General features: G+C 38.8%; 1 protein-coding gene across 1 annotated transcript in view; it reads left to right on the top strand.

Annotated features, from left to right (window-relative positions):
* The window catches only part of DNAH14 (dynein axonemal heavy chain 14), a 362,094-nt gene that overhangs the window by 260,038 nt on the left and 74,611 nt on the right, over window positions 1–27,445 (top strand). The window contains exons 58-65 of the mRNA XM_064276952.1: window positions 20–128; window positions 644–769; window positions 4,619–4,713; window positions 12,015–12,174; window positions 14,651–14,782; window positions 15,154–15,249; window positions 24,321–24,461; window positions 27,130–27,345. Coding sequence (XP_064133022.1) covers window positions 20–128; window positions 644–769; window positions 4,619–4,713; window positions 12,015–12,174; window positions 14,651–14,782; window positions 15,154–15,249; window positions 24,321–24,461; window positions 27,130–27,345 — 1,075 coding nt within the window. The remainder of the gene's footprint in view (window positions 1–19; window positions 129–643; window positions 770–4,618; window positions 4,714–12,014; window positions 12,175–14,650; window positions 14,783–15,153; window positions 15,250–24,320; window positions 24,462–27,129; window positions 27,346–27,445) is intronic.

Genomic DNA, 27,445 nt, shown 5'->3' with positions numbered 1-27,445 from the left:
TTAATACTTTTTTCTTCAGGAATCGTTTCCATATGGGCCTATCGAAGATCCTGGAAGCAACCACACTAGTTACAGATATGCAGGAGGAGCTCTTGATTCTTGGTCCTCAAATAGAACAAAAAACAAAGGTAGACTTAGTTTGAAATCTCATTTAAAGATTTTATAGTTTAAGATAGAATGGTGTTTAAAAGCAAAGGCTCTGATAACTGATAAAATGGGTTAGAATTCCAGCTTTTTTACTGAGTAGCTATGTAACCTTGAAGAAATTACTTAACCTCTTATAGCCTCAGTTGGAAAACAATAAGAATAACAGCAAGATAGTGACATTATTACATTTTAATAATCAAATGTGATAATAGTACATAACTAATTATAGAAACTGATACAGAAAGGTCTCCTAGTTAATTCATTAAATCCATCTGAAATGTGCTGTGGTAACTTGCAATCTCTCAAGTATACTAAAAATCATTACTCATCATCATTCTTTATGTAAACTGTATTACTTGATGTTTATGGTCTTTATCATAATTAGCCTATTCGATAAATATATTTCAGGCTGATTTTAAAAAAATTTACAACAAGGAAATGAGCTATTTGAATTCATGCTCTTAAAATTCATTCTAAGAATTGTTTGGTTCCTTAGGAAACAGAAATTCTAATGGAAAAATTACAGAAAGAATCGCAAGTCGTCGAGAAAGTTCAGATGCTTGTTAAACAGGATGAAGAAATTGTGGCAGAAGAAGTAAGAATTGTGGAAGAATATGCTCAGGTAAAATTAAAATACAATCGATAAAAATCATTTGGAGATTATTGCTGAAAAATTCCCTATCCTCCAAAGTTTAGGTTGACTGCTTTTAAATATAACACAGTGCCCCAGCTTTGGATACTCTTTACTTTTATCTCAACAAACATTTACTGAATACCCACTACAGGCAAGACATTGTTAAATGAAAGTTGGGAGTACAAAGATGCTTGGTCCCTGTCCTTGAGGAACCTAGGAGGAGACAAACTCTTGGTTACAATAAACAGAAACTCATTCAGGCCATATCAGAAATACATGTGACCTCCAAGAGGAACATCTGCGGGTAACAATGCAGTCCTAGGAACTGCCTGCTTGGTGTATGGGGTTTCACCTGTCTTCCCTGTGCATAAGTTTTTGATCAAGCGTGTCCATCAATTTAAAAACAATATATGAGCCCATACCCCCAGTATCCACCACCAGTCTGTTTGTGATACTGTGATGGCTTTAAGTTGCTATAATGCTAGAGCCTATGCCACTAGTATTTCAAATATCATCAGGATTACCCATGGTGGACAGGTTTCAGTGGAGCTTCTAGACTAGGAAGAAAAGTCCAGTGATCTACTTTCAAAAATTAGCCAATGAAAACCTTATGGGTCACAATAGAACATTGTCCAACTCGATTGCTTTGAAAAAGTAATAAGGAGAGATCAATTGCTGGAGGAGAACATCACGTTTGGTGAAGGAGATGCCCAACAAAGGTGAGAGAGACTGTGTGTGAGATGGATTAGCACAACAGCTGCAACTATGGACTCAAATCCCCCACACGCCTGTCAGTTTGTCACACCATGGAAGCTTGCATGTTGCCGTGATGCTGGGGGCTAGGGCACCAGTATTCAAGTACCAGCAAAGTTACCCATGGCCTCGAGTTGCAATATTGAAGGATTCTTCAGGGAAAATATTAAATGATGCAGGAAGCATCAAAAGAAGATGGAAAGAGTACACAGAGTCACTATACCAAAAAGAAGTGATCGATGTCAACCGTTTCAGGAGGTAGCATATGATCAGGAATTGGTGGTACTGAAGGAAGAAGTACAAACTGTACTGAAGGCGTTGGCGAAAAACAGGGCTCCAGGAATTGGCGGAATACCAGTTGAGATATTTCAACAAACAGATGCAGTGCTAGAAGTGCTCACTTGTCTATGCCAAGAAATTTGGAAGACAGCTCCCTGACCAACAGACTGGAAGAGATCCATATTTATGCCTATTCCAAAGAAAGGTGATCCAACTGAATGCAGAAATTGTCAAACAATATCATTAATATCACACATAAGTAAAATTTTGCTGAAGATCATTCAAAAGAGGCTACGGCAGTACATCAACAGGGAACTGCCAGAAATTCAAGCCAGAATCAGATCCATGCTACACTGGTATACCTCAACTGATTGAGTACATTGTGTTAGATAACATTATGGAATACAATTTGCTCCACCCGAGGCCAACTACTGTATTTTTACACAATAACACGTGCCTTCTATGTTTTGTTTGCCAGCTACTCCCTCCCTCCTCAAGGTATTTTCATAAGCACTGCTATGCCAATTTTTTTTACATGTTGCTGTGAAAAAAATTAGCATAGCATGCTTACAAAAATACCTCTTGGGGGGAGGGCGCAGTTGGCAAACAAACGTAGAAGGCATGTGTTGTTTGCATAAAAATACACTAATTCAATCACTTGATTAAATTGCAATGACATATGGCCAGGATTTCAATACATATTTGGGGGGAGGGGACACAATTCAATCCATAAAAATGGCTAATACAAAATTAGATATGAATGTGAATATTTATTTAGAATAAGAAATCAAACAAAATATACATTTTAAAAAGTTAACAATTATCACAAACTTCACAAAATCTAGAAAAGTAACGTAATATTGCTTAGTAATTAACTGCCTTCCCAAACCCAGAAACCCAGGGCTGTTGAGTCAATTCCGACTCATAGCGACCCTATAGGGCAGAGTAGAACTGCCCCATAGAGTTTCCAAGGAGCGCCTGGCCAATTCGAACTGTTAACTGCCTTATACACCCGTATAATCCTTTTTTCCTGCATGTTCTCACTGCGTAGATCACTTCTTCATATGATAATGAAATGTTTTCATATGACAATAATTTTATGAAATTTTTTCCTATAGAATCTTAAGCGTGACTGATCAAATATGTTTTTCATTATTGATAGTTTAAAAAGGTTTTTTCCAGTCTTCATAACATTATTGAGAATGCCATGAATCTTTTTAGGGTTCCTATCAAATTTGGCATAAGCAATATGGTGTTTCAAGATTTCTTATGCAGTGATTAATTTTTAATACTTCTTGAACTGATGATATTTATTAACTAGTTTTGCATCAGTGTCCTCATTATAGAGGTGTTTTATGGGTTTTTTATGTTATTATCATTGACGTCAGTATTTCTTGCAAAATCAGGAAGAAATTAAAATTTTTCCAGTGTGATCATGATTCATTCTTATTTATTTATTAAAGGATTATTAGACAGCTATTACTTCTATCCTAAATTTGTTTTTTTCCTTCATATATTACTGCCTTTGGTATGACCTGAAAATTTTTATTACAATTTGCTTCTCAATATCAGAATAATCTCTATTGATTTTATAACTCAATCACTTTTGTTTCATATTTCTTAAAATTTTATCAGGTTATTTATTTATTTATAAATAAAAAGACAAAGATACTTCCATAAGGTACCTTTTACATATGTCTATATGAGGAATCTGTAACTTCTAAATTATATCATAAAAACATTCCAAAACATCTTTCCAAATGCAGTATTTATTATCTAAAAATTCAAGTATTCTGATGAACTGTATTTTACACAATTATCATCAAAAAAAGAAAAAATGTATGGTAGGTTTATAATAGTATATGCTGCACTATCAAGTATATTCTTGAAGGACTGAACTTCCATTCTGAGTAAGTGTCAATGAGAATCCAGCCCTATACTTCCAACTTTATGCATTCAATAAATGGAAGACTTTTCCACAGACAAGTTGCTGGATTTATACATTGCAAACTTTGTTTCTCCTCCATACCAACACACTTCCGATACTGGGCTCTATAGGACAAGCTCATATTATAATACAACTTCTGGCCCTGCACGTTAATGTCACATCACCAGGAAAGTTGGAACAGTGGACAAATAGGAGTATTTCTGGAAGTCAGTCTTATTCCAAGTTGCTTATAATAACTTAATTACACAGGAAGTGACTGTGGGCAACATAAATATAATTCCCAACTCTACTCCTTAGCCAGATTCCAAAAATATCTGCAGCCATTCCAGCTCCACCTGGCATGATTGGAAGTATGAGAAAGCGTAAGTAAAAGTGTAAAAAGAAAATGGTCTTAACTGATGGCAATTAAAATGTCTTGCTTGTACAAGTTTAAGAAAAATGTATGACCCTGCAAACATTACCAGAGTTCCTTTCGGGGTCTTGGAAGGGGCCTGTGCAAGCGAGGGGGCCTGAAGCTTAGGCTTCATGGCTTAACAGTAATTCCACCTTTAACTGGACGACACCTCAAAAGGGTATTATCAATGTCACATTGAGTCTAATAGAGAAGGCGGAAGCCACTCAGTGTTTTTGGTTTCCACAGATAACTTCTCGTCAGGGATTGAATAATATACTGCATTTAGGACTATGATACATATTTCCAACAGCCTAAGCATTTGTGCACATATCTAAGTCAAGATATGTAATGTAAGAGCATTGTACAAATGTCAAATTACATTTCCCAAGTTCAAAATATAAATATTTTAAATACGCAACTATACTCATTTATATGTATTTGGGGGTTTATGTCTTTGTTGTAGAAAACTACCAATGAACTTAAAAGTGTACTGCCAGCTTTCGAGAAGGCAATTGTGGCTCTAAATGCTCTGGACAAAGCTGATGTTGCTGAATTAAGGTAAGCAATTTACCTAAGTTTATTTTGGGTTAGAAAAGCTCAGAGCAAAATATAAACACGTGGTAAAATAAAATAAAATACTCCATTTCTAGATTAAGTCATCTCTACCAATCTAAGATACTTTAAGTTTTTCATTATGTGTGGCAAACACTATACCTTCTCAATATTATGATGTTTTTTTTTATTGACTGTAATGCATAAGGCATACAAATATTTTGTGTATCCTTAAAAAATACTTCCAATTAAACTATGATGCTCGTGTTTCTTTGGTTGGTTATAAACTGAATCCCAATCTTGGAGATGCAAAAATGTATATCTTAGAATTTACCAAATACAATATTACGTAGACTAGACAGATAATTTATTAACCATGGTGATTATAAAAATACTTGGCAAGGTTGCTAAGTCCGTTTGATGGTGAAAGAAGAGTGTCTTCAATAAATGGTGTTGGAAAAGTTGGATTTCAACATGCAGAAAAATGAAAGGACCCATGCCTCACACTGTACACAAAAACAAATTCAAGATGGATTAAGGACCTAAATGTGCTAACTAAAACCATAAAGTTCTTAGAAGATGCAGGGGCAACACTGTCAGGCCTATCTTTTAACAATGAATTATCTAATACAATAACAAAAGCACAAAAAGAGAAATACAAACTAAATAAGTGGTAACTCATAAAAATTAAATACTTTTGTTCATCAAAATACTTTAACAAAAAAGTAAAAAGACAAGCTAGCAACTGGGAGAATATCTTCAGAAAGCATATATTTGAGAAGAAGTTAATAAACACTCAGGGAACATCTGCTTCAATTGGCATAACATAGTGCATTAAAACAATATTCTACATCCTACTTTGGTAAGTAGCATCTAGGGTTTTAAAAGCTTGCAAGTGGCCATTTAAGATACAACTAACTGTCTCTTCCTGTCCGGAGTAAAGGAGAGTGAAGAAAACCAAAGACTCAAGGGAGCAATTAGTCCAAAGGACTAAGGGACCACGTGAACCACAGCCTACACAATCCCGAGACCAGAAGAACTAGATGGTGCCCAGCTACTACTACTAACCGTTCTGACCAGGATCACAATAGAGGATCTGAGACAGAACGGGAGAAAAATTTAGAACAAAAAATCATATTCATAAAAAAGACCAGACTTACTGACCAGATGGACACTGGCAGAACCCCAAAACTATGGCCCCAAGTTACCCATCTGACTTGGAACTGCAACCATTCCCGGAAACCACCTTCCAGCCAAGCAATAGTTAGGCCTATGAAATAAACAATAACACCCAAAAAGAACATGTTCCATAGTAAAATTATACGAGACCAAAAGGGCAAAATTTGCCCAAAAGTAAAGATGAGAACATAGAAAGGGATAGGAAAACTAGATGAAAGTAAAACCAGGGAAGAAACGGGGAGAATGTTGACACAGTATGAGGATTGCAACCAATGTAATGGAACACTTTGTGTACAATTTGAATGGGAAACTAATTTGCTCTGTAAATTTTCACCTAAAACATGATAAAATATTTTTTTAAGGACTCTAATAACCAAAGTATATATAAAACTTCAACAATTTGACAACAAAAAGACAGCCCAGTCATAAAATGGGAGAAGAACTCAAATAGACATTTCACCAAAGAAGACATTCAAATGGCCACCAAACACAGGAAAAGATGCTCAACGTTGTTAGACATCAGAGAGATGCAAACCAAAAATACAATGAGGTAACCATTTCACCCCCACTAGGATAGCTAAGATAAAAACAAAAACAAGTAACAAATGTTGGCGAGGATATGGGGAAAATGGAACCCTTATCCATTGCTGGTGGGAATGCAAAATGGTACAGCTATTGTGAAAAACAGTTTGACGAGTCCTAAAAAACTAAAAATCGAACTATCATAAGACCCAGCAATTCCACTCCTAGGTATATACCCAAAAGACTTGAAAGACTCAAACAGAGATTTTATACCAATGTTCATTACAGCACTATTCACAATGCCAAAAGGTGGGAAAAACCTACATGCCCATCAACAGATGAATGGATAAACAAAATGTCGTACAGACTTACAATGGAAAACTACTCAGCCAGTAGGAGAAATGAAGTTCTGATACATGCTACATACAATATGGATGGAGCCTGAAGACGTTATGCTGAGTGAAATAAGTCAATCACAAAAGTACAAATATTGTATGACCTCACTTATATAAAAGACGAGAAAAGTCAATAAATAAATAAATAAAAACACTTGACATTGAGTTCCAAAAATGGGAAGATAATGTTTACATCTCTGTTGCTTATGCCAATTGAGCTGTACAGCATTTGGAATCTCTAGGAATTCAGTAGAGGAGCCCTGGTGGCACAGTGCTGATCCAGAGATCAGCAGTTCAAATCCATCAGCTGCTCCGCAGGAGAAAGATGTGGCAGTCAGCTTCCCTAAAGATTTACAGCCTTGGAAACCCTATGGGGCAGTTCTACTCTAACCTATAGGGTCGGTATGAGCCAGAATCAACTCGACAACAGTGAGTATATTCAAAGAAAAAAAATTTTGTCCCACAGGTTTTTTTTTTTTTTAATATTAAAGAGCTCTAAAGACATCCTTTAGCTTTCTACTTGACCTATAAAAAAAGACCTATAGGATCACTAAAAAAAAAAAAAAAAGTCAGGAATTGACTTGACAGCAATGTGTTAGGAATGCAGTCATGCATGTTTGAGACTGCAGTGTTATCCGTTACCACAAGGTGTCACAATGGGAAATGCTTTCCTTTGCTGTGCTCTTTTCAAACCCAACCTTCCTAGCATAGGGGAGAAAGCAATTAAAGAGAAACTCATAAGAAAATATATTGTGTTGTTAGGTACCATCGAGTCAGTTCTGACTCATAGTGACCTTATGTAAAACAGAACAAAACACTGCCCGGTCCTGCACCATCCACACAATCCTTATGCTTGAGCCCATTTTTGCAACCACTGTGTCAGTCGTCTCATCAAGAGTCTTCCTCTTTTTTGCTGACCCTCTACTTTACCAAACCATGATGTCCCTCTCTAGGGACTGGTTCCTCCTGATAACATGTTACATGAGAGGATGTCTCCCCATCATCGCTTCTAAGAAGCATCCTGGCTGTACTTCTTCCAAGACACATTTGCTTGTTCTTCTGGCAGTCCATGGTATATTCAAAATTCTTCATCAACACCATAATTCAAAGGCATCAATTGTTCTTCAGTCTTTCTTATTCATTGTCTGCTTTCCCATACATATGAAAATCAAAACCCATTGCCATCGAGTGGATTCTGACTCATAGCGACCCTATAGGACAGTGTAGAACTGCCCCATAGTTTATGAGGAGCACCTGGTGGATTTGAACTGCCGACCTCTTGGTTAACAGCCTTATCACTTAACCACTACACCACCAGTGGTTAAGAGCTTGTTGCTCTGTTCAAACTACTGCTTTTTGGTCTATGTACAGGTTCCACATGGGCACAACTGAGTGTTCTGGAATTCCCATTCTTCCCAATGTTTTCCATAATTCATTATGGTCCACACAGTCAAATGCCTTTGCATAGTCAATAAAAAACAGGTAAACATTCTTCTGGTATTCCCTGCTTTCAGCCAGGATCCATCTGACATCAGCAGTGATATCCCTCATTCCACGTCCTCTTCTGAATCGGCTTGAATTTCTGGCGATTCCCTGTAGATGTACTGCTGCAACGGCTTTTGAATGATCTTCAGCAAAATTTTACTTGCATGTGATAGTAATGATATTATTCTATAATTCCCGCGTTCTGTTAGATCACCTTTCTTTGGAATAGGCACAAATATGGATCTCTTCCAGTTGGTTGGCCAGATAGCTGTCTTCCAAATTTCATGGCATAGACAAGTGAGAACCTCCAGCGATGCATCTGTTTGTTGAAACATCTCAATTGGTATTCCATCAATTCCTGCAGCCTTGTTTTTCTACAGTGCCCTCAGTGCAGCTTGGATTTCTTCCTTCAGTACCATCAGTTCTTGATCATATGCTACCTCCTGAAATGGTTGAACATCGACCAGTTTTTTGTTTTTTTTTTTTGGTACAGGGACTCTATATATTCTTCCCATCTGCTTCTGACGCCTCCTGCATCATTCGGTATTTTGCCCATAGAATCCTTCAAAATTGCAGCTCAAGGCTTGAATTTTTTCTTCAGTTCTTTCAGCTTGAGGAATGTCAAGAGCGTTCTTCCCTTTTGGTTTTCTAACTTGAGGTATTTGGACATTTCGTTATAATATGTTGCTTTGTCTTCTCAAGTCACCCTTTGATATCTTTTGTTCAGTATTTTTATTTCATCATTCCTTCCATTCTCTTCAGCTATTCGACATTCAAGAGCAAGTTTCAGAGTTTCTTCTGACACCCATTTTGGTCTTTTCTTTCTTGCCTGTCTTTTGCATGACCTCTTGCTTTCTTCATGTATGATGTCCTTGCTGTCATTCCACGACTTGTCTGGTCTTCAGTCATTAGTGTTCAATGTGTCAAATCTATCCTTGAGATGATCTCTAAATTCAGGAGGGATATACTCACTCAAGATTGTATTTTTGGCTCTTGTGAACTTGGTTTAATTTTCTTCAGCTTCAACTTGAGCTTGCATATAAGCAATTGATGGTCTGTTCTGCCCTGGCCTTATTTTGACTGATGATATTGAGCTTTTCCATCATCTCTTTTCACAGATGTAGTCAATTTGATTCTTGTGTTTTCCATCTGGCAAGGTCCACGTGTATAGTTGCTGTTCATGTTGGTGAAAAAGGTATTTGCAATGAAGAAGTCAGTCGTTGATCTTGCAAAATTCAATCATGCGATCTCTGACATCATTTCTATCACCAAGGCCACATTTTCCAACTACCTGTCCTTCTTCTTTGTTTCCAACTTTTGCATTCCAATCACCAGTAATTATCAATCTCCTCATTTTTGGCATTAGTGGTCGATGCATAAATTTGAATGATGGTCATATTAACTGGTCTTCCTTGTAGGTGTATGGTTATTATCCTATCACTGACAGCATTGTACTTCAGGATAGATCTTGCAATATCCTGTTTGACGATGAACACGACACCATTCCTCTTCAATTTATCATTCCCAGCATAGTAGACCATATGATTGTCTGATTCAGAATGATCAGTACCAGTCTGCTTGAGCTCACTAATGCCTAGGATATTGATCTTTGAGTTCCATTTCATTTCTGAGGACTTCAAATTTTCCTAGATTATATTCTGAACATTCCACATTCTGATTATTAATGGATATTGGCAGCTGTTTCTTCTCATTTTGAGTCATGCCACATCAGCAAATGAAGGTCCCAAAAGCTTAACTCCATCCACGTCATTAAGGTCAACTCTACTCTGAGGAGGCAGCTCTTCCCCAGTCGTATTTTGAGTGCCTTTCAACTTGAGGGGCTCATCTTTTGGCATTGTATCAGACAATGTTCCACTGCTATTCATAAGGTTTTCACTGGCCAATTTTGTCAGAAGTAGACTTCCAGGTCCTTCTTCCTAGTCTATCTTAGTCTGGAAGCTCCACTGAAACCTGTCCTCCAAAGATGACCCTGCTGGTATTTGAAATACCAGTGGCAAAGCTTCCAGTATCACAGCAACACTCAAACCACCACAGTACCACAAATTGACAGACACATGATAGAAGAAAATATTAGAAGAAATGGAATACTTTAGGGTACAAACATCTGAACCTGTTGGTTCTAATTTAAATCTTTTGGTCAGATAATTGGTAACTTGAACCCTCCAACTCAACAAACAATGGGAATTCACCTATTACATCCTTGAATTGCACCATGATTTATAGAAAATGATAATGCAGTTAAAGATGGGGAAATACAGAGCAAATCTACAATGATGTTAATAACACATTTTAATCTCTTGGGATAAGAGGAGAAAATAGCAGAAAGGTGGTTTTGTTTTTTGTTGTTCCGTTTTTAAGAATTAGATACATTTTTTCAACAAAGAGCAGAGCATGTCAAAATGCTGAAGTTAATCCACCTAAAGGTGAAAACAAATACACAGTGGAGGCGAGTTAATTCTTGCCTTTTCCCCCTTTTTTTACCTTACTTATGTACATTCATTCTTATATATTAATTTATCCATTCATTTGGCAAATATATTGAGTGCACACTATGTGCCGGGCCCCGTAGTAGACACTGAGGTTACAGCAGTAAAGGAGACAAAGGCCCTGCCTATGCTGGGTGAGGCATCTCTGATGAGGTGACATTGGAGAAGAGAACTGAGTGAAGCAGACATCTAGAAGAGTGTTCCAGACAAAGGAAATGAAAAGTATAAAAGTCTTAAGGCAGAAATGTGCCTGGTGGGTTTCAGGAACTACCAAAGACCAGGATGGCTGAAGCTCAGAGAGCCAGGGGGAGGGTCAGGAGATAATATCAGGGAGCTAGCTGGGCCAGTCCTTTGGAACAAAGTCACAAGGCACAGGTGGTGGGGGAAGAGACTATGCCTGGAACTTTGTTCCAGAAGATACTGTTCTCTTTTTCTCTGGCAGTTATTCCCAAAAGGGAGCAATCAGCTCAAGTTGCCTTTAGCCTAATTTCCAAAGGGCAATGTATCTCAGTGGTTAAGCACAAGGGCTCTGGTACTGAGCTTCTTGGGTTGGAATCCTGGCAATGCTACACTCTGGCTGTGTAACCTCTCTGTACCACAGCTAGGGGGCAGCTTCTAATGTTCTAATAATGAACACGTTACTAATAACTTGAAAGACAAATTCCCATCTTCCTTTCCTCTCCATTCCCTCTAAAGTGCTGTGATCTTTGTGGTGGAATTTGTGGTGGAATTCAGATCATGATGAAGAGACGTCAGAGGATGTGTTTAAGGGGAGTTGGACCTTGCAGAATCCCTTTAATGGCAAGAATAGAGATAACACCCCCCACCACCACCACCACCACACACGCACACACAGTGTCTCTGTTAAGTCCCCATCAGCAAATAAACACTGGAATGAAGTAGGAAGATTCCTACTGTAACTCTGTACTGAGTTCTTTCACGGTAAAAGAATTAGTCTCCAACTCAAATGTTCTACATTTTTAGATTTCAAGCAGTAAATCTTCCTAAAGCAAAAAAAACTAGTGCAAAGAGACCCATATATTAAAGATACCCCAAATTTTTAAAGACGATCAAATAGTGACATAGCTCTATGTTGACAAATAGTTCTCCTTTTCAAAATGCTTGTCAAAAATATGTGCATATTGTCTTCTGAGATAATTTACAAGGCGCCTTTGATTTCAATTGTGATGGTGATTAGATTTTTTATCGTCTATTGCAGAGTGTACACAAGGCCTCCCTTCCTTGTGCTGACTGTCATGAATGCAGTTTGTATTCTTCTGCAAAAGAAACCTGCCTGGGCCACAGCAAAGTCACTTCTTTCAGAAACAGGTTTCCTTAAAAAACTGATTAACCTTGACAAGGACAGCATACCTGAGAAGGTAAAAAGTGCTCAGGAAAAAAAGTCGATCTCTGCTGAATGCGTAGTTGATGCAGTTGGTATGCGTAATCCATAGGAACCAGAGAGACCATACTCTGTGCCAGAACTGGAAGCCAATGGTGCGAGTTAAAAGACCAGGGAGCAAGCTGCATATCCAAACTTGATAGGTTTCCTGGAAGCATCAAGGAAAAGCAACATGTCACCAACATGGGAAAATGCCATATTTCAGAATCCCTTTAAATAATGAGGAAAAAAGAAGTAAGAGGACACCGGTAGGGGAAGGTCTTTCTAGGCAGAGTGCATTACACGGTGCAAATAAGATTTCTTTTTATTTATTTAACAACTATTCCTATATCTGTACATGGCCGGCATTGTTCTGAGCATTTTGCAAATATTAACTCGTGGGTGGAGAAGGACGACAGATGGGAGCACAGAAAAAACTTAAAGGAAATAAGGTAGCCCAGACACCTACTAAAGGGTTTTACTGGAGCAAATTTAATTCAGAAGAATATGGATTTACTGTAGTACTTCAGGGAGGAAGAAAGAAGAGCCAAAGTCCAGGTCAAGCAGCAGAATTCAGGACACTAGTAGATGGGTCAGGCTATGTTAGAGAAAGTCTCCTGGAAAGAACAAAGGGGTATGCAGGGTAAGCCACAGGTTACAAGGGCCTGACCCTGAAGCATTGTAGGTAGAAATAGAAAGAAAAGGCCAAATGCCACTGATGCAGCCAGAAGCCAAGTAATACCTGGAGCCACCAGAAGCTGGAGGAGGTGAGGAACAGATTCCCCTCTAGAGCCTCCAGAGGCCAACACCTTGATTTTGGAGTTCTGACTTCCAGAACTATGAGAGAATAAATTTCTGTCACTTTAAGCCATCCAGTTTGTGGTCATTTGTTGCAGCAGCCACAGGAAGCTAATACAGATTTTGGTATAGAGAAGTGGTACTGCTGTAACAAATACCCAAAAAAGTGAAAATGGCTTTGGAATTGGATAAAGGGTAGAGGCTGGAAGACTATGTAAACTAGGCTGTTACATAGCAGGCAAACTTGTAGCTAAGCTCAGAGGCAGACAGCTTTCTAGGCATATAAATGGCACTGTCTTAGACCAAAGGAGTGAGTGCTCATTAATGCATTTAATAAGTGTTTGCGGAACATCTTCCTGGTGAGAGACATTATGAGAGGTTCCAGGGATAGGATAGTTAACGACCACTGCATTCCTTGAGGTTATGACGCTTACACTGTAACAGCGAAGACATACTTTAGATAGCTAACTACACAGTCAATTAATTAGTTACAATAATGACTTGTGCTATTAGGAAGTAGAGGGTAACATGTGAACAAGGTGAATTTTCTAGCAAAATGTTATGTGCATGTTATTCATGAATTAATGCAACAACTGCTCACTCTCTGAAGCATTCTTAGCGAATATGATTCCCTGTAACTCTCAAGCTAACAATAATTAATAGCTCTTCAGCAACAAACTAAAAACAGTTTTTTAAAAAATAACAACAATTAATAGCTCATCCCAAGAAATAACAAAAAGCATAAATGCATTTCTAAAATGATAACAAGAACACCAATAATAAATTGAGGATGGACTACTTGCCATCTAAATTATTCTGCAAACGAGCTCTATCCTTCCAGGCAAAGGGAGAGATGCCTGGTTAGAAAAGGAAAAGGAATCTTAGAGAAAGACTTCATTCTGATCATGACTCCCAAAGGTAGATGAACTGCACACCTGATTCTAAACCAGGTTGTACCATTTGGATGTGGTGGGTCCATAAGCATGTGACACAGCTCAACTAGTGAACCTCCTCAGTGAGCCCTCCTAGTCTGCCCCAGGTCACTCTGCCGTCACTGACTAGGCAGACCTGTGAACAGGAAAGGGGTCTGCCAGTTTGCCTCTTGGGAGACAGAAGGTGAGGGATAGTGTTCCTAGTCACTGCATACCTACGGTGCACAGGAGATCTCAGAACTTCTTATACACCCAGAGCCCTGATGGCACAGTGGTTAAGAGCTCAGCTGCTAACCAAAAGATTGGCCATTCAAAACCACCCACCAACCACTCCTTGGAAACCCTATGGGGCAGTTCTACCCTATCCTATCGGGTCACCCTGAGTTGGAATCGACTCTGTGGCAGTGGGTTTTTGGTGTTATACATCAGATTCCCCAGCGTGGGAGAAAGTTAACCTGTTTTGTTTTTGCTCTAAAGTGGAATTCCTTTATTAACACTGTGGTAAAACTACTGTAGCAATAGGAACAACAGGATGTTTTTAATAGAGGCTTTTCCCCTCCTCTTAAAAAAGTTACTGGTACCGGGGCCACCTTGTACCCAACTATCTGTCTTTGATTCCACCGTTGTGAAGAGTAATGGACTCTTTCTTCTATGAAATTAAATTTCACTCTAATTTAGACTAGAGAAAATTTAAGATCTATATTATTTCTTTCTCATGTAATACACGAACTGTATTCTCTCCAGGCTTTCATAAAGCTGAAAAAAATTTTAAGCTTACCGGATTTCAACCCAAACAAGATTGCTCTGGTTTCTGTTGCTTGTTGCTCTATGTGCCAGTGGGTTATAGCTTTGAATAACTACCATGAAGTACAGAAGGTATGTTTTTTCCTCCTAAATATCTGCAACAATTTGAAAATGATACGTAAATTCCCAGACATAATTTTTGTTTAACAATGCTCAAATGAACTTCTGTGGAAAATAATACCTAATGAAAACCACTTTAATCAAACATATGATAACTCATACAGATGCCAGGTGTTAAATTCTTTTATTTTTGACAACCTTAGTATTGCTTTATTTGCTTGTCTTAATATGTTTACCATAATAAAAAAAATACCCCTTTTGTATCCATAATTTTAGGAAAATTTATTTTAAAAGTTGACACCTATCTTCCAAACACCAGTGGCATTTTTAACAGTAAAACTGATTTTTTAAACACTTAAAAAAGTTGTGACATTCTTTTTAAGGTAATGGGCCCTAAACAAATCCAAGTGGCTGAAGCTCAAAATGTCCTTAAAATTGCACGACAAAGGTTGGCCGAGAAACAAAGAGGTTTACAGATGGTAAGAAATTTCTTATTTGTTAAAGTCTGAATACCTTTATGAACTAAACAAAGACATGAAAGAAAAAAAGAGAAAGCCATTATGTCAATAAAGCTAATCAGATAAAGTTAAAGTATGGATATTAATACAGCTCCTGAAGAGATTAATTGTAAGGATTAAGTAAGATAATATAAATAATACGTGTAAAGCTCTTTGTCAGTGCCTGCCACATAATAAAACACTAAATAAATAATTGTTATTGTTTAAAAATATATTTTAAATTACCACTTTATCAAATTTCTCACAGGAGATCTTTATAACTTCAGTCTACCAAAGGCTTACCCAGAGTCAATCCGTGTTTTTAAAAAACTGAACTTACCCTGTATATTTCAATTATTGTGTTGCTTTCTAAATGCACAGTTATTTCTTAAATGCCTTGGTTCTAAGAAAAAATGGAGTCTAATTATGAGACCTAGAATTTCCATTATGATCATCAACCCTTGTCACCTACTTAGCTCACAGACATTTTGAGTGAGTGAAATAATGTACTACTTCAGAGATGACAAACTGGCAGGCAAGTGGGTCAGTGTCAGCCCATTGACATCCTTTGTTTAGCCTATTCAGTTTTTCTCGCCACACTAAATGTTAATACAATTGTCGACATTTTAAAACTGTGGCAATCTCATTTAAAATATGAATTTCTATCTTTTCTTTAAAAATGAGAAACTTGGCGATCTGGACTAGGCTTCTCTCCTGACTATAATCAGCCAGTGCTATCCCTGTAGATGGAGCATGAGACCCCAGCCAGCTTCAAGTATTTATGTTACCTGCCTGTCCTCATGGGCCTTCTTACCAATCAGATATATGAAAAATATGAAACATTTTCATAGGAAATTCACAACAATTTTTAAATGAATTTACTTTGTATTGATACTTCATTTTATTGCTAATATTTCATTGCAGCTTATGGTATATATGTTTTTACTTAGATATGTGCTGATAATAACTTTTATTGAGCACATACTACGTTCCAAGCACTATGCTAGTATTTTTTGTACATTATCTCATTTCATCTTCAAAACAACCCTGAAGGGTAGATGTTTACAAATGAGAAAACTAAATTAGAAAGACTGAGTAATTTGCTTAAGATGTCGAGCTACTCAGTGGTGGCACCCGTGTTCTAACTGGGTCTGTCCAGCCTGAAACCCATGTGCTTAACTCCCACACTGTAAAACATCTCTGTCTGGGAATGATATTCAAAATATTTAGCAACTAGTGTGACACAAGCACCCACGAAGCAGAATAGACACCTCATGGGGCAGGAGCAGGGTCCTGGAGGCCTCCAGCTGGGTAGTGAAGAGGGGTATGGGGCTGGGGTGGGCTGTGTGGTGGCAGTGGAGGTACCCTCAGGGGTACGGGGCAGGACCATTTAACAACCAGTACAGAAACACTTCAATATTTTAACAGCTGCTCTGCCTGCATCAGTGTATACCACCGAATACCAGCCCTACTCTGTCCCCTACTCAAGTTAGAGAATGGAGTAGCCCCAGATGAAAAGAAATGTTTTCTTCAGAACTTTAAGAAAAAGAAAACTTATTCAACTTGGAAAGGCAGAGTTCAAGAACAAATCTTTTTTACTTTAATATAATTAATTGTTCATTACTTTTTTATAGCAATTAATAGAACTTTTTGTAAATAAATTTGGAAACCTGAATGATGTGCCTGGTTTTCCAGGAAATTCTTAGTCACTAAAAGCCAGTCAAAAAAAACAAAACTTGAAAGCATAAACAAACCAAAATTCATGGATTTCAAAAGTTATCACAATGGGAAATTATTTAACAATAGAAAGAATGAAGTACTGATACATGCTATAACATGGATGAACCTTGAAAACATCCTTAGTGAAAGAATTCAGTCACAAAGGACCACATATTATATGGTTTCATTTATATTAGATGTGTAGAATAGGCAAATCCATAGAGACAGAAAGTAGATTTGTGGTTGCCTAGACCTGGGGGAGCTGGGGAGAGGTGGGGAGAAAATGGAGCGTGAATGCTTGTGAGTATGGGGTTTTTTGGGGGGAGTGATAAAATGTCCTAAAATTGATCAGGTGATGGTTGCACTACCTTGTGAGTATGCTAAAACCACTGAATATACTAAAACATGTCAAAGAATGGGAATTCCAGAACACTTAATTGTGCTCATGAGGAACCTGTACATGAACCAAGAGACAGTCATTCAACAAAACAAGGGGATACTGTGTGGTTTAAAATCAGGAAAGGTGTGCATCAGGGTTGTATCCTGTCACCATACTTATATTCAATCTGTGTGATGGGCAAATAATCTGAGGAGCTGGACTATATGAAGAATTGGAAGCAGATTCATTAACAACCTGCAATATACAGATGATACAACCTTGCTTGCAGAAAGACAAGAGAACTTGAAGCAATTACTGATGAAGATCAAAGACTACAGATTTCAGCATGGATTACACCTCAACGTAAAGAAAACAATCCTCACAACTGGGCCAGTAAGCAACATCATCATAAACAGAGAAAATATTGAAGCTATCAAGGATTTCATAAAATCTTGGATCCACAATCAACGCCCATGGAAGCAACAGTCTAGAAATCAAACGACATATTGCATTGGGCAAGTCTGCTACAAGAGACCTCTTTCAAAATGTTTTTTTTTTTTTTTTTAAAAAAAAAAAAAAGCAAAGATGTCACTTTGAGGACTAAGGTACACCTGACCCAGGCCATGGCATTTTCAGTCATCTCATATGCATACAAAAGCTGGACAATGAATAAGGAAGACCAAAGAAGAATTGACGCATTTGAATTGTGATATTGGCAAATAATATTTAATATATCATGAACCACCAGAAAAATGAACAAATTTGTCTTGGAAGAAGTACAGCCCAAATGCTCCTTAGAAGTAAGGATAGGAAGACTTCATCTCACACAGTTTGGACATATTTTCAGGAGTGACTAGTCCTTGGAGAAGGACATCATGCTTGGTAAAATAGAGGAAGACCCTCAATCAGATGGGCTGACACAGTGGCTGCAACAGTAAGCTCAAGCATAACGATTGTGAGAATGGTACTTACCGTGGGGTTGCCCATAGGGAACCAACTCGACAGCTCCTAACAACAACAATGGAGCACCCCAGAGTTCAGGCCTCAGACCTCTTCTCTATCTGCAGTCAATATCTTGATGATCTTACCCTGTATTATAGTTTAAATACTATCTGTATCCTGAGTGACATGTATTTCTCCAAACTGGGCATTCTCCTGAACTTGAGAGACATATATCCATCTATCTACTCAACATTTCCACTTGGAAATTTAGTAGACATCTCAAACTCAGCATGTCCAAAACTGAATTCCTGATCTTCCACCCACCCCCAAACTTACTTGTCTTAGTTATCTAGTACTGCTATAACAGAAATACCACAAGTGGATGCCTTTAACAAACAGAAGTTTATTTTTTCACAGTAAAGTAGGTTAAAAGTCCAAATTCAGGGTGTCAGCTCCAGGGAACAGCTTTCTCTCTTTGTCGGCTCTGGAGGAAGGTCCTTGTCCTTAATTTTCCCCTGGTCGATGAGCTTCTCAGGCACAGGGACCCTGAGTCCAAAGGATGTGCTGTGCTCCTGGTGCTACTTTCTTAGTGGTATGAGGTCCCCCACTCTCTGCTTGCTTCCTTTTCCTTTTATCTCTTGCGAGATAAAAGGTGGTTCAGGCCACATCCCAGGGAAACTCCCTTTACGTTGGCTCAGGGAGGTGACCTGAGTAAGGGTGGTGTTACAATCCACCCTAATCCTCTTAACATAAAATTACAATCACAAAATGGAGGAAAACCACAGAATACTGGGAATCATGGCCTAACTGCACATTTTTGGGGGGAGATAATTCAATCCATGGCACTACTCCATCCATAGTAGTCCTCATCTAAGTTAATGGTAACTCCATTCTTGCTGCTGCTCTAAAACCTTGGAATCATCCATGACTCCTGTCTTTCTCTCACAATTGCCCTCTATCCAGTTCTTCATCAAATCCTGTTAATTCTACCTTCAGCTACTTCTCACTACCTCCACTACGATCACATTGGTTCAAGCCACCATCATTTCCTGCTAGATTATTGAAAGAGACTTCTAACTGGTCTCCCAGCTTCCGCCTGTGTCTCCTACAAACTGTTATCAACACATCAGAGTGATCCTTTTAAAATGAAAATCAGATTTATACTTTAATGAAAATAGAAGCAAAAGTCCTTTCAGTGGCCTGCAAGGGCCTAGTAGACCATCTGGCCTCATCCATTACTCTTCCCTTGGCTCACTCTACTCCAACCAAAAAGACCTTCTCTCTCTCCTTCAAACATGTTGGGCACATTCCTACTTCTAGGCCTCTGCCTCACTTGTTCCCTCTGTCTTGGGCCCTCTTCCCCCAGAAAGCCCACTAAGGGGGGAAGGAGAACATGGCTCCCTCCCTGTTCTCCAAGTCTTTGCCCAAATATCTCCTTCTCAGTTAAGTCTACACTGACCACCTTTTAAAAATTGCAATCCCCCACACCTCAACACTCCCAGTCCCGTTCATTCTACTACTATGTCTGTTTCCTAATACTTATCACCATCTAACGTAGTATGTGGTTTGTTTCTTATATTTATTACTTGTTTCCCTCATTAGAATATAAGTTCCACAAAGACAGAAATTTTTGTCTGAAAAAATGCTCAATAGTGTATCCCTAGAGCTTAGCACCATGCCTGGTCCATCGTAGGCACTCAAGAAATAGTGTTTAATGACCATCGAATTAATTAAAATCAAGACATGACAAGGATATCCACTATCACTATTATTATTTAACAGTGTTCTGGAAGCTCTCAGCAAAGTAATTAGACAAAGGAAATAAATACGAGATAACTCATTGGAAAGTATAAGGCAAATTTAATATTTGCTGCAAATATTGTGGTTTTGGGTTATTGTTACATAGTAGGTTTTTACTAGGTGGTGTCACGGATTGAATTATGTCCCCCAAAAATACGTGTATCAATTTGGCTAGGTCATGATTCCCAGTTTTGTGTGATTGTCCACCAGTTTGTCTGTCTTCTGATGTGATTTTCTGACATGTTATAAATCCTGTCTCTATGACGTTAATGCGTTTCTCGTTTTTTTATGAGATAGGATTAGTGGCAGTTATGTTAATGAGGTGGGACTCAATCTACAAGATTAATCTACAATTTAAGCCAATCTCTTTTGAGATCTGAAAGGGAGAAACAAGCAGAGAGACGGGGCCTCATACCACTGAGAAACAAGAGCCAGGAGAATAGCGCTAACTGTGAACGCAGGGTTCCTGCGCTGAGAAGCTTCTCAGCCAGGGGAAGATTGATGACAGAGACCTTCCCCAAGAGCCATGACAGAAAGCCTTCCCCTGTAGCTGGCACCCTGAATTTGGACTTCAAGCCTGGTAGACTGTGAAAGAATATACTTCTCTTTGTTAAAGCCATCCAATTGCAATATTTCTGCTATAGCAGCCCTAGATAACTAAGACACATAGCATAGAAAACTCGAGAGAATTGAAACACTACTTCAAACAATAAGAAATTTTGCTAAGGTGTACACTTTCAAAATTAATATCCAAAAATAAATAGCTTTCCTATACACAGACACCAGTTAGAAAATTTAATGGAATAAAATATCTCATTTCTAGCAACCAAAAATACAAAGTATCTAGGAATAAACTTTATTACAAGATGTATAGTATGAACATAAAGCAAACTTTAAAACTCTACCTAATAAAAGATGTTCTTGAATGAAATCTAAAGATGCCAGTTCCCCTAAATTAATCCGTAAACTCAGTGTGGATCATTTAAAGCACCAGCATATCCTTCTTGGAACTTCTCAGAACAATACTATAAATGTAAAAAATAAATGTAATAAAAATGCGAAACAAAGTATAAACAAAAGACAAAGAACAAAGAAGGGAAAATATTTGCAATATACGTGTCAGATATAGTTTCATAATTTACAAAATGCTCAAAGTAAAAAATGAACAGCTCAACAGGAACATTGATCAAAGAATATGACTAGGCAGTTAATACTCAGAGAGGAGGCTTGCTGTGTGAGCGCTGTGAAAAGCCGTGCTGCGCCATGCTGGCTGCTGGGTATAGACTTGTACAAAGCCCCACCATTGTTTTCACCAGAGTAGTGATAACCACCACTACAAGAACAACTAACTTCTTGAACACTCACAATGTGCCAGGAACTATTCTAAGCATCTTTCCTGTGTTAATTTCATCCTCACAGCAGCTCTATGAGATGAGCACTATTGTGACTCACATTTAACAATGAGGCACCAAGGAGGTAGGAAGTCAGTGAGTGATAGTGTATAGGCAGTTATTCCTTAGCCCCTACTCCAAAGGTAGCAGGACCCCAACCCAGATCCTTGCTGGGATAGACTTATGGTGCCCAGCAGTTTTGCGGCCATCTTATTGGGAACAGGATAGCAAGATATACCTAGTGTTGAGCCTAATAACCTGTCAAGAAGTGGGTGAACTTGCTCTGAGCCAGAAACCAAGGCCCTCTACAACATGTCTCAAAACTTCATCAGACCCTCTATGTCTACCTCTACCCAGCTCCCACTTCCCAGGAGCTCAGTGTTCTCTATAGAGAATAGGATGTTCAATGTTACCAAGACTGTAGGGGCCTTTGTGTATTCACTCCTCAAGTCCAAAATTCATGCCTGTGCCCCCAGTCTCTTGGAGCCCAGGACTTGAGAAAAACTAACCCTCATGGTGAGGTGCAGACTCATCTGTCTCTGGGGTGACTTTCCAGATGCACCTTGGACAATTTGAACACACCGTGAAGACTCTGGGGCCCTGGCGGCGCCGTGGTTAAGAGCCACGGTGTGCTACTGCTGCTAACCAAAAGGTCAGCAGTTCACATCCACCAGCCACTCCTTGGAAACCCTAGGGAGCAGTTCTACTCTGTCCTATAGGGTCGCTATGAGTCAGAATCCATACAACTTGATGGCAACAGGTTTGCTTTTTGGTGAAGACTTTAACCAGCACCAAGCCCTGGAGTCTTCCAAGCTCAAATGAAATAATTCCATGCCAGCTAGATAGAGCACTATGATTGGCCAGTCTGAGTCACATGTCAATACCTACAGCAAGGGCTGGAGCACAAAGATTGAGAGCCCTGACAAGATCATGAGTAGCAGGGAAGGGGTTCCCTCAAAAGAATTTTTTAAAAGGCAGGGGAGGTGGGTAATGAAGCAGACAAAAACATAAGAACTGCTCTGTTCTTCAAAGAAGTCCTCTTGTTTTCACAGTTTGCCTACCTGCCTGATGCTCATCTTCTGCCTGCCATACATATCCTATGCATCTGCGGAGAACTGTTTGTTCAAGGTTCTCCATTTATGAACTCCCCTGCCTTCTATCACCTGCCCTCTAACTTCCAGATGGAACTCATCTATTAAATGTTAGGAGAGTCCTTCTGGCCCTACATATTCTATAGACATGAACAGTGTACCCACTCAGCTGTTACAGAATTCGCCTTCACTACTCTCTTCTACCTGTCTCATTTCACAACAATATGGCAGCACAGTGGTTAAGATCTTGGCTGCTAATCAAAAGGTTGGCAGTTCAAATCCACCAGCTGCTCCTTGGGCAGTTCTACTCTGTCCTTTAGGGTTGCTATGAGTTGGAATCAACACAACAGCAATGGATTTGGTTAATGAGAGAGTACAGTCCAGGCATAAGGAAGGATGTGAGCCAAATTCCAGAAATAAGAAAATTCAAGGGATGTTTAGGAGACATGGAATAAACCAATCTGGCTGAAAAGTAATATTATTGAAAGGAGTAATACGAGATGAATTGGGGGGAAGGTTGGGGTTAAATCATGGAGGCTTTTATTGACTTTAAACCATACACTTGGGCAACGATTTCTTGAAGTATTCACCAGCTGTTTTTGAGACGGGATGTTATCAAGATAATCGGAATTAAAGAAAACTATCAGATATTTATGAAAACAGCTGATGTTTTCCACTGACATCGAGGGATAGTTTAACAGCCCGTTCATCCTATCAGCCTAGCTTCAAAACTCATCATTTCCTCTGGTCTGCTCAGTGTATCTGGGGTTAAAAAGTTCAACCATTTTCTTAGAGAAATAACCTGGATATGATACAAAATTTTCTGTGTGAAAAATAATCAGAGAATGATAAATCTTCAAATCCCAGGGTTACAAGAAAGTCTGCTGGGGAAGGAAGGTCACTTTTAAAAAACAAACTTTACTATCAAAACAAAAAAAAAATTAAACCCGTTGCCATCAAGTCGATTCTGACTCATAGCGGCCCTATCAAGGAATCATTTAATTACTACAATGTGTAAATTTTTTTTTTATTTTTATTGTGCTTCAAGTGGAAGTTTACAAATCAAGTCAATCTCTCATACAAAAATTAATATATACCTTGCTATATACTCCTAGTTGCTCTCCCCTCAATGAGACAGCAAACTCCTTCCCCCCATCCTCTATTTCCATGTCCATTCAGCCAGCTTCTGACCACCTCCACCCTCCCATCTCCCCTCCAGACAGGAGCTGCCCACATAGTCTCCTTTGCCTACTGGATCCAAGAAGCTCACTCTTCACCAGTATCATTTTTTATCCTATAGTCCCATCCAATCCCTGTCTGAAGAGTTGGCTTTGGGAATTGTTCCTGTCTTGGGCTAACAGAAGGTCTGGGGACCATGTCCTCCGGGGTCCTTCTAGTCTAAGTCAGACCGTTAAGACTGGTCTTTTTATGAGAATTTGAGGTCTGCATCCCACTGCTCTCCTGCTCCCTCAGGGGTTCCCTGTTATGTCCCTGTCAGGGCAGTCACCGGTTGTAGCTGGGTACAATCTAATTCTTCTGGTCTCAGGCTGATGTAGTCTCTGGTTTATGGCAGTGTGTATTTTTATTGTAATAGACTCCATCTTTCCAGGATGATTTTTCAGGATGTAAAAATGAAGTGGTTATACCTTCTATTTATATAAATGACAGATAAACTCTCAAGGTAAAATGAAAATAAGATTTTGTCTCAATAACAAATTAATTATCTTTCAGATTGAAGAACATCTGCTGTCTTTGCAAGCAACCTACAAAGATGTTGTTGCTGAAAAAGAGCTATTAGCAAATCGGAGAAGACTAGCCACCAAGCGCTTGCAGTGTGCTTCTGTCTTGCTAACTGCCCTGGAAGATGAAAAGGCATGACTTTCCTTGGTTTACACCGACTTCAGAACTCCAAGATGATTCTCACTGCAGCCTGCATCATATGCCTCCTAAAGCTCTTACTATCCAGTTCGTTAAGATTATTAGACCGTCCTATTCAGATAAAATAAATGCAGAGATAACAGACTACAGAAAGATAACCAAAACTGTTGCCATGGAGTCAGTTCCATAGGGTTTTCAAGGAGTGCCTGGTGGATGCAAACTGCTGACCTTTTGGTTAGCAGCTATAACTCTTAACCACTGTGCAACCAGGGTTTCCACAGACTGTAGACATCAAAGTTTGTTTACTCTTGTTCATAAGACCTCAGCACGTTTTTGTTTAAGGGCCTGAGCAAACCTTTCAATAAGCATTTCCTGAGTTTTCCGTTTCTAGCACAGAAGCAACCCAAGCTGAGCGTATAAAGCATGGGTAAGGCCAAAAGGGAGGCAATGTCCTTGTTGCTGTTGTTGTTGTTAGGTGCCGTCGAGTAGGTTCCAACTCATAGTGACCCTGTGCACAACAGAACGAAACACTGCCCGGTCCTGCACCATCCTTACAATCGTTGTCATGCTTGAGCTCATTGTTGCAGCCACTGTCAATCCACCTCGTTGAGGGTCTTCCTCATTTCCAATGACCCTGTACTCTGCCAAGCATGATTTCCAGGGACTGATCCCTCCTGACAATGTGTCCAAAGTATGTAAGACGCAGTCTCTCCATCCTTGCTTCTAAGGAACATCCTGGTTGTACTTCTTCTAAGGCACATTTGGTCGTTCTTTTGGCAGTCCATGGTATATTCAATATTCTTCGCAATGCCACAATTCAAAGGCGTCAATTCTTCTTCGGTCTTCCTTATTCATTGTCCAGCTTTCACATGCATATGATGCGATTGAAAATATCATGGCTTGGGTCAGGCACACCTTAGTCTTCATGGTGACATCTTTGCTCATCAACACTTTAAAGAGGTCCTTTGTGGCAGATTTACCCGATGCAATGCGTCTTTTGATGACTGCTGCTTCCATGGCTGCTGATTGTGGATTCAAGTAAAATGAAATCCTTGACAACTTCAATCTTTTCTCCATTTATCATGATGTTGCTCATTGGCCCAGTTGTGAGGATTTTTGTTTTCTTTATGTTGAGGTGCAATCCATACTGAAGGCTGTGGTCTTTGATCTTCATTAGTAAGTGCTTCAAGTCCTCTTCACTTTCAGCAAGCAAGGTTGTGTTATCTGCATAACACAGACTGTTAAAGAGTCTTCTTCCAATCCTGATAACCCTGTTCTTCTTCATATAGTCCAGCTTCTAGGATTATTTGCTCAGCATACAGATTGAATAGGTATGGTGAAAGAATAAAACCCTGACGCACACCTTTCCTGACTTTAAACCAATCAGTGTCCCCTTGTTCTGTCCACACAACTGCCTCTTGATCTGTGTAAAGGTTCCTCATGAGCACAATTAAGTGTTCTGGAATTCCCATTCTTTGCAATGTTATCCATAATTTGTTATGATCCGCACAGTCGAATGCCTTTGCATAGTCAATGAAACACAGGTAAACATCCTTCTGGTATTCTCTGCTTTCAGCCAGGATCCATCTGACATCAGCAATGATATCCCTGGTTCCACGTCCTCTTCTGAAACCAGCCTGAATTTCTGGCAGTTCCCTGTCAATATGTCCCTTAGGAAAGAAAAAGAATTTTATTGGGTCTTGTCAAACTTCTGTCCCCTTTTATCTCATCTTTGTATCTCTCCTCTAACTAACCCACTTGTACTTGAATCCCTAGTGAGCTGACTCAAATCTTGGCTTAGCCACACCTTACCTTTCTCAAGGGATGTTACAAAATTCTCAAGATAATTTTAATTTGGTTTGATTGTTTAAATAAATACATATCATGGAAGACTCTTGTACAGGACAGGAGTAGGAGGTTATGAAATCAAGCCAATCAAAGAGAGATCACAGCCCTCAGAAGTTGATTGATGTCCCTGAGAGCCAAGCATATGTCAAGAGGCAGTGGACCATCAGTATTATCCCAGATTTTAAGCTTCCAGAAGAGAGGGCTCTTGCTCAACGTTCTTTATTCATTGACCAGTCGAGCACATACATGGTTGAAGAGGGAGGCAATACAACACAGCAGCTTAGAACAGGGGCTCTGGAGCCAGAGAATTGGGTTCAAGTTCCAGCTACACCCCTCAGAAGCTTTGTAATCTTGAGCAAGTTGCTTAACTTCTCTGAGCTTCAATTTCTTCATCTTAAAATGAAAATAGCATTTACTTAACAGAGCTACTAAAGACATCAAATGAGATTTTGAAATGCAAGTGTCCAGCAAATAAGTAAGGAGTTAATAAATGTTGATTATTATTATTATTGAGCACCATTAATAATATAATGAATTCATCTTTTAAAAAAAATTATCCTTCTTTATTACACAAAGGACTTGAAATGGTTGTCTATCTATCTTAGGAAATACGACACCATTGACAAATCCGGGAATGGCAATAGCGTTCTCCTCAGAAGTAGTTCATTTTTAAACATTATCCATTATTAACTTTCACACAACTACAACTTGAGAATAGCAACAACAGATTAAACTTGGCTATCATTAATTTCCTAAAATGTCTCATTAGGTTTTATATCAAACATCAATAACTAATTTTCGTTTTAACATTTAGATTCGATGGCAAGAAACTATCAATCAAATAGACAAGAAGCTGAGAGGAATTTTGGGTGACATACTTATTTCAGCAGCGTGCATTGTCTACAGTGGAGTGTTAACAGCAGAATTTCGCCAGCTGATTGTGAATAAATGGGAGAATATATGCGCTGAAAGGAACATTTCTTTGTCTTCAAAATTTTCACTAATTCAAGTCATGGCACAGAAAAATGAGGTAGTACCATGTTTGTATTTCCCAGTTGAGTGGGGCTTCTACTGTTGATTTGAATTTTGGATATTTGAGCATTAATGGGTTTGGATCCTTCCCCCAGATT

This window comes from Loxodonta africana, chromosome 25, assembly GCF_030014295.1.
Source record: "Loxodonta africana isolate mLoxAfr1 chromosome 25, mLoxAfr1.hap2, whole genome shotgun sequence".
Taxonomy (NCBI): Eukaryota; Metazoa; Chordata; class Mammalia; order Proboscidea; family Elephantidae; genus Loxodonta; species Loxodonta africana.
The sequence above is the reverse complement of the archived record's forward strand: the minus strand, read 5'-3'. Positions and strand labels throughout refer to the sequence as shown.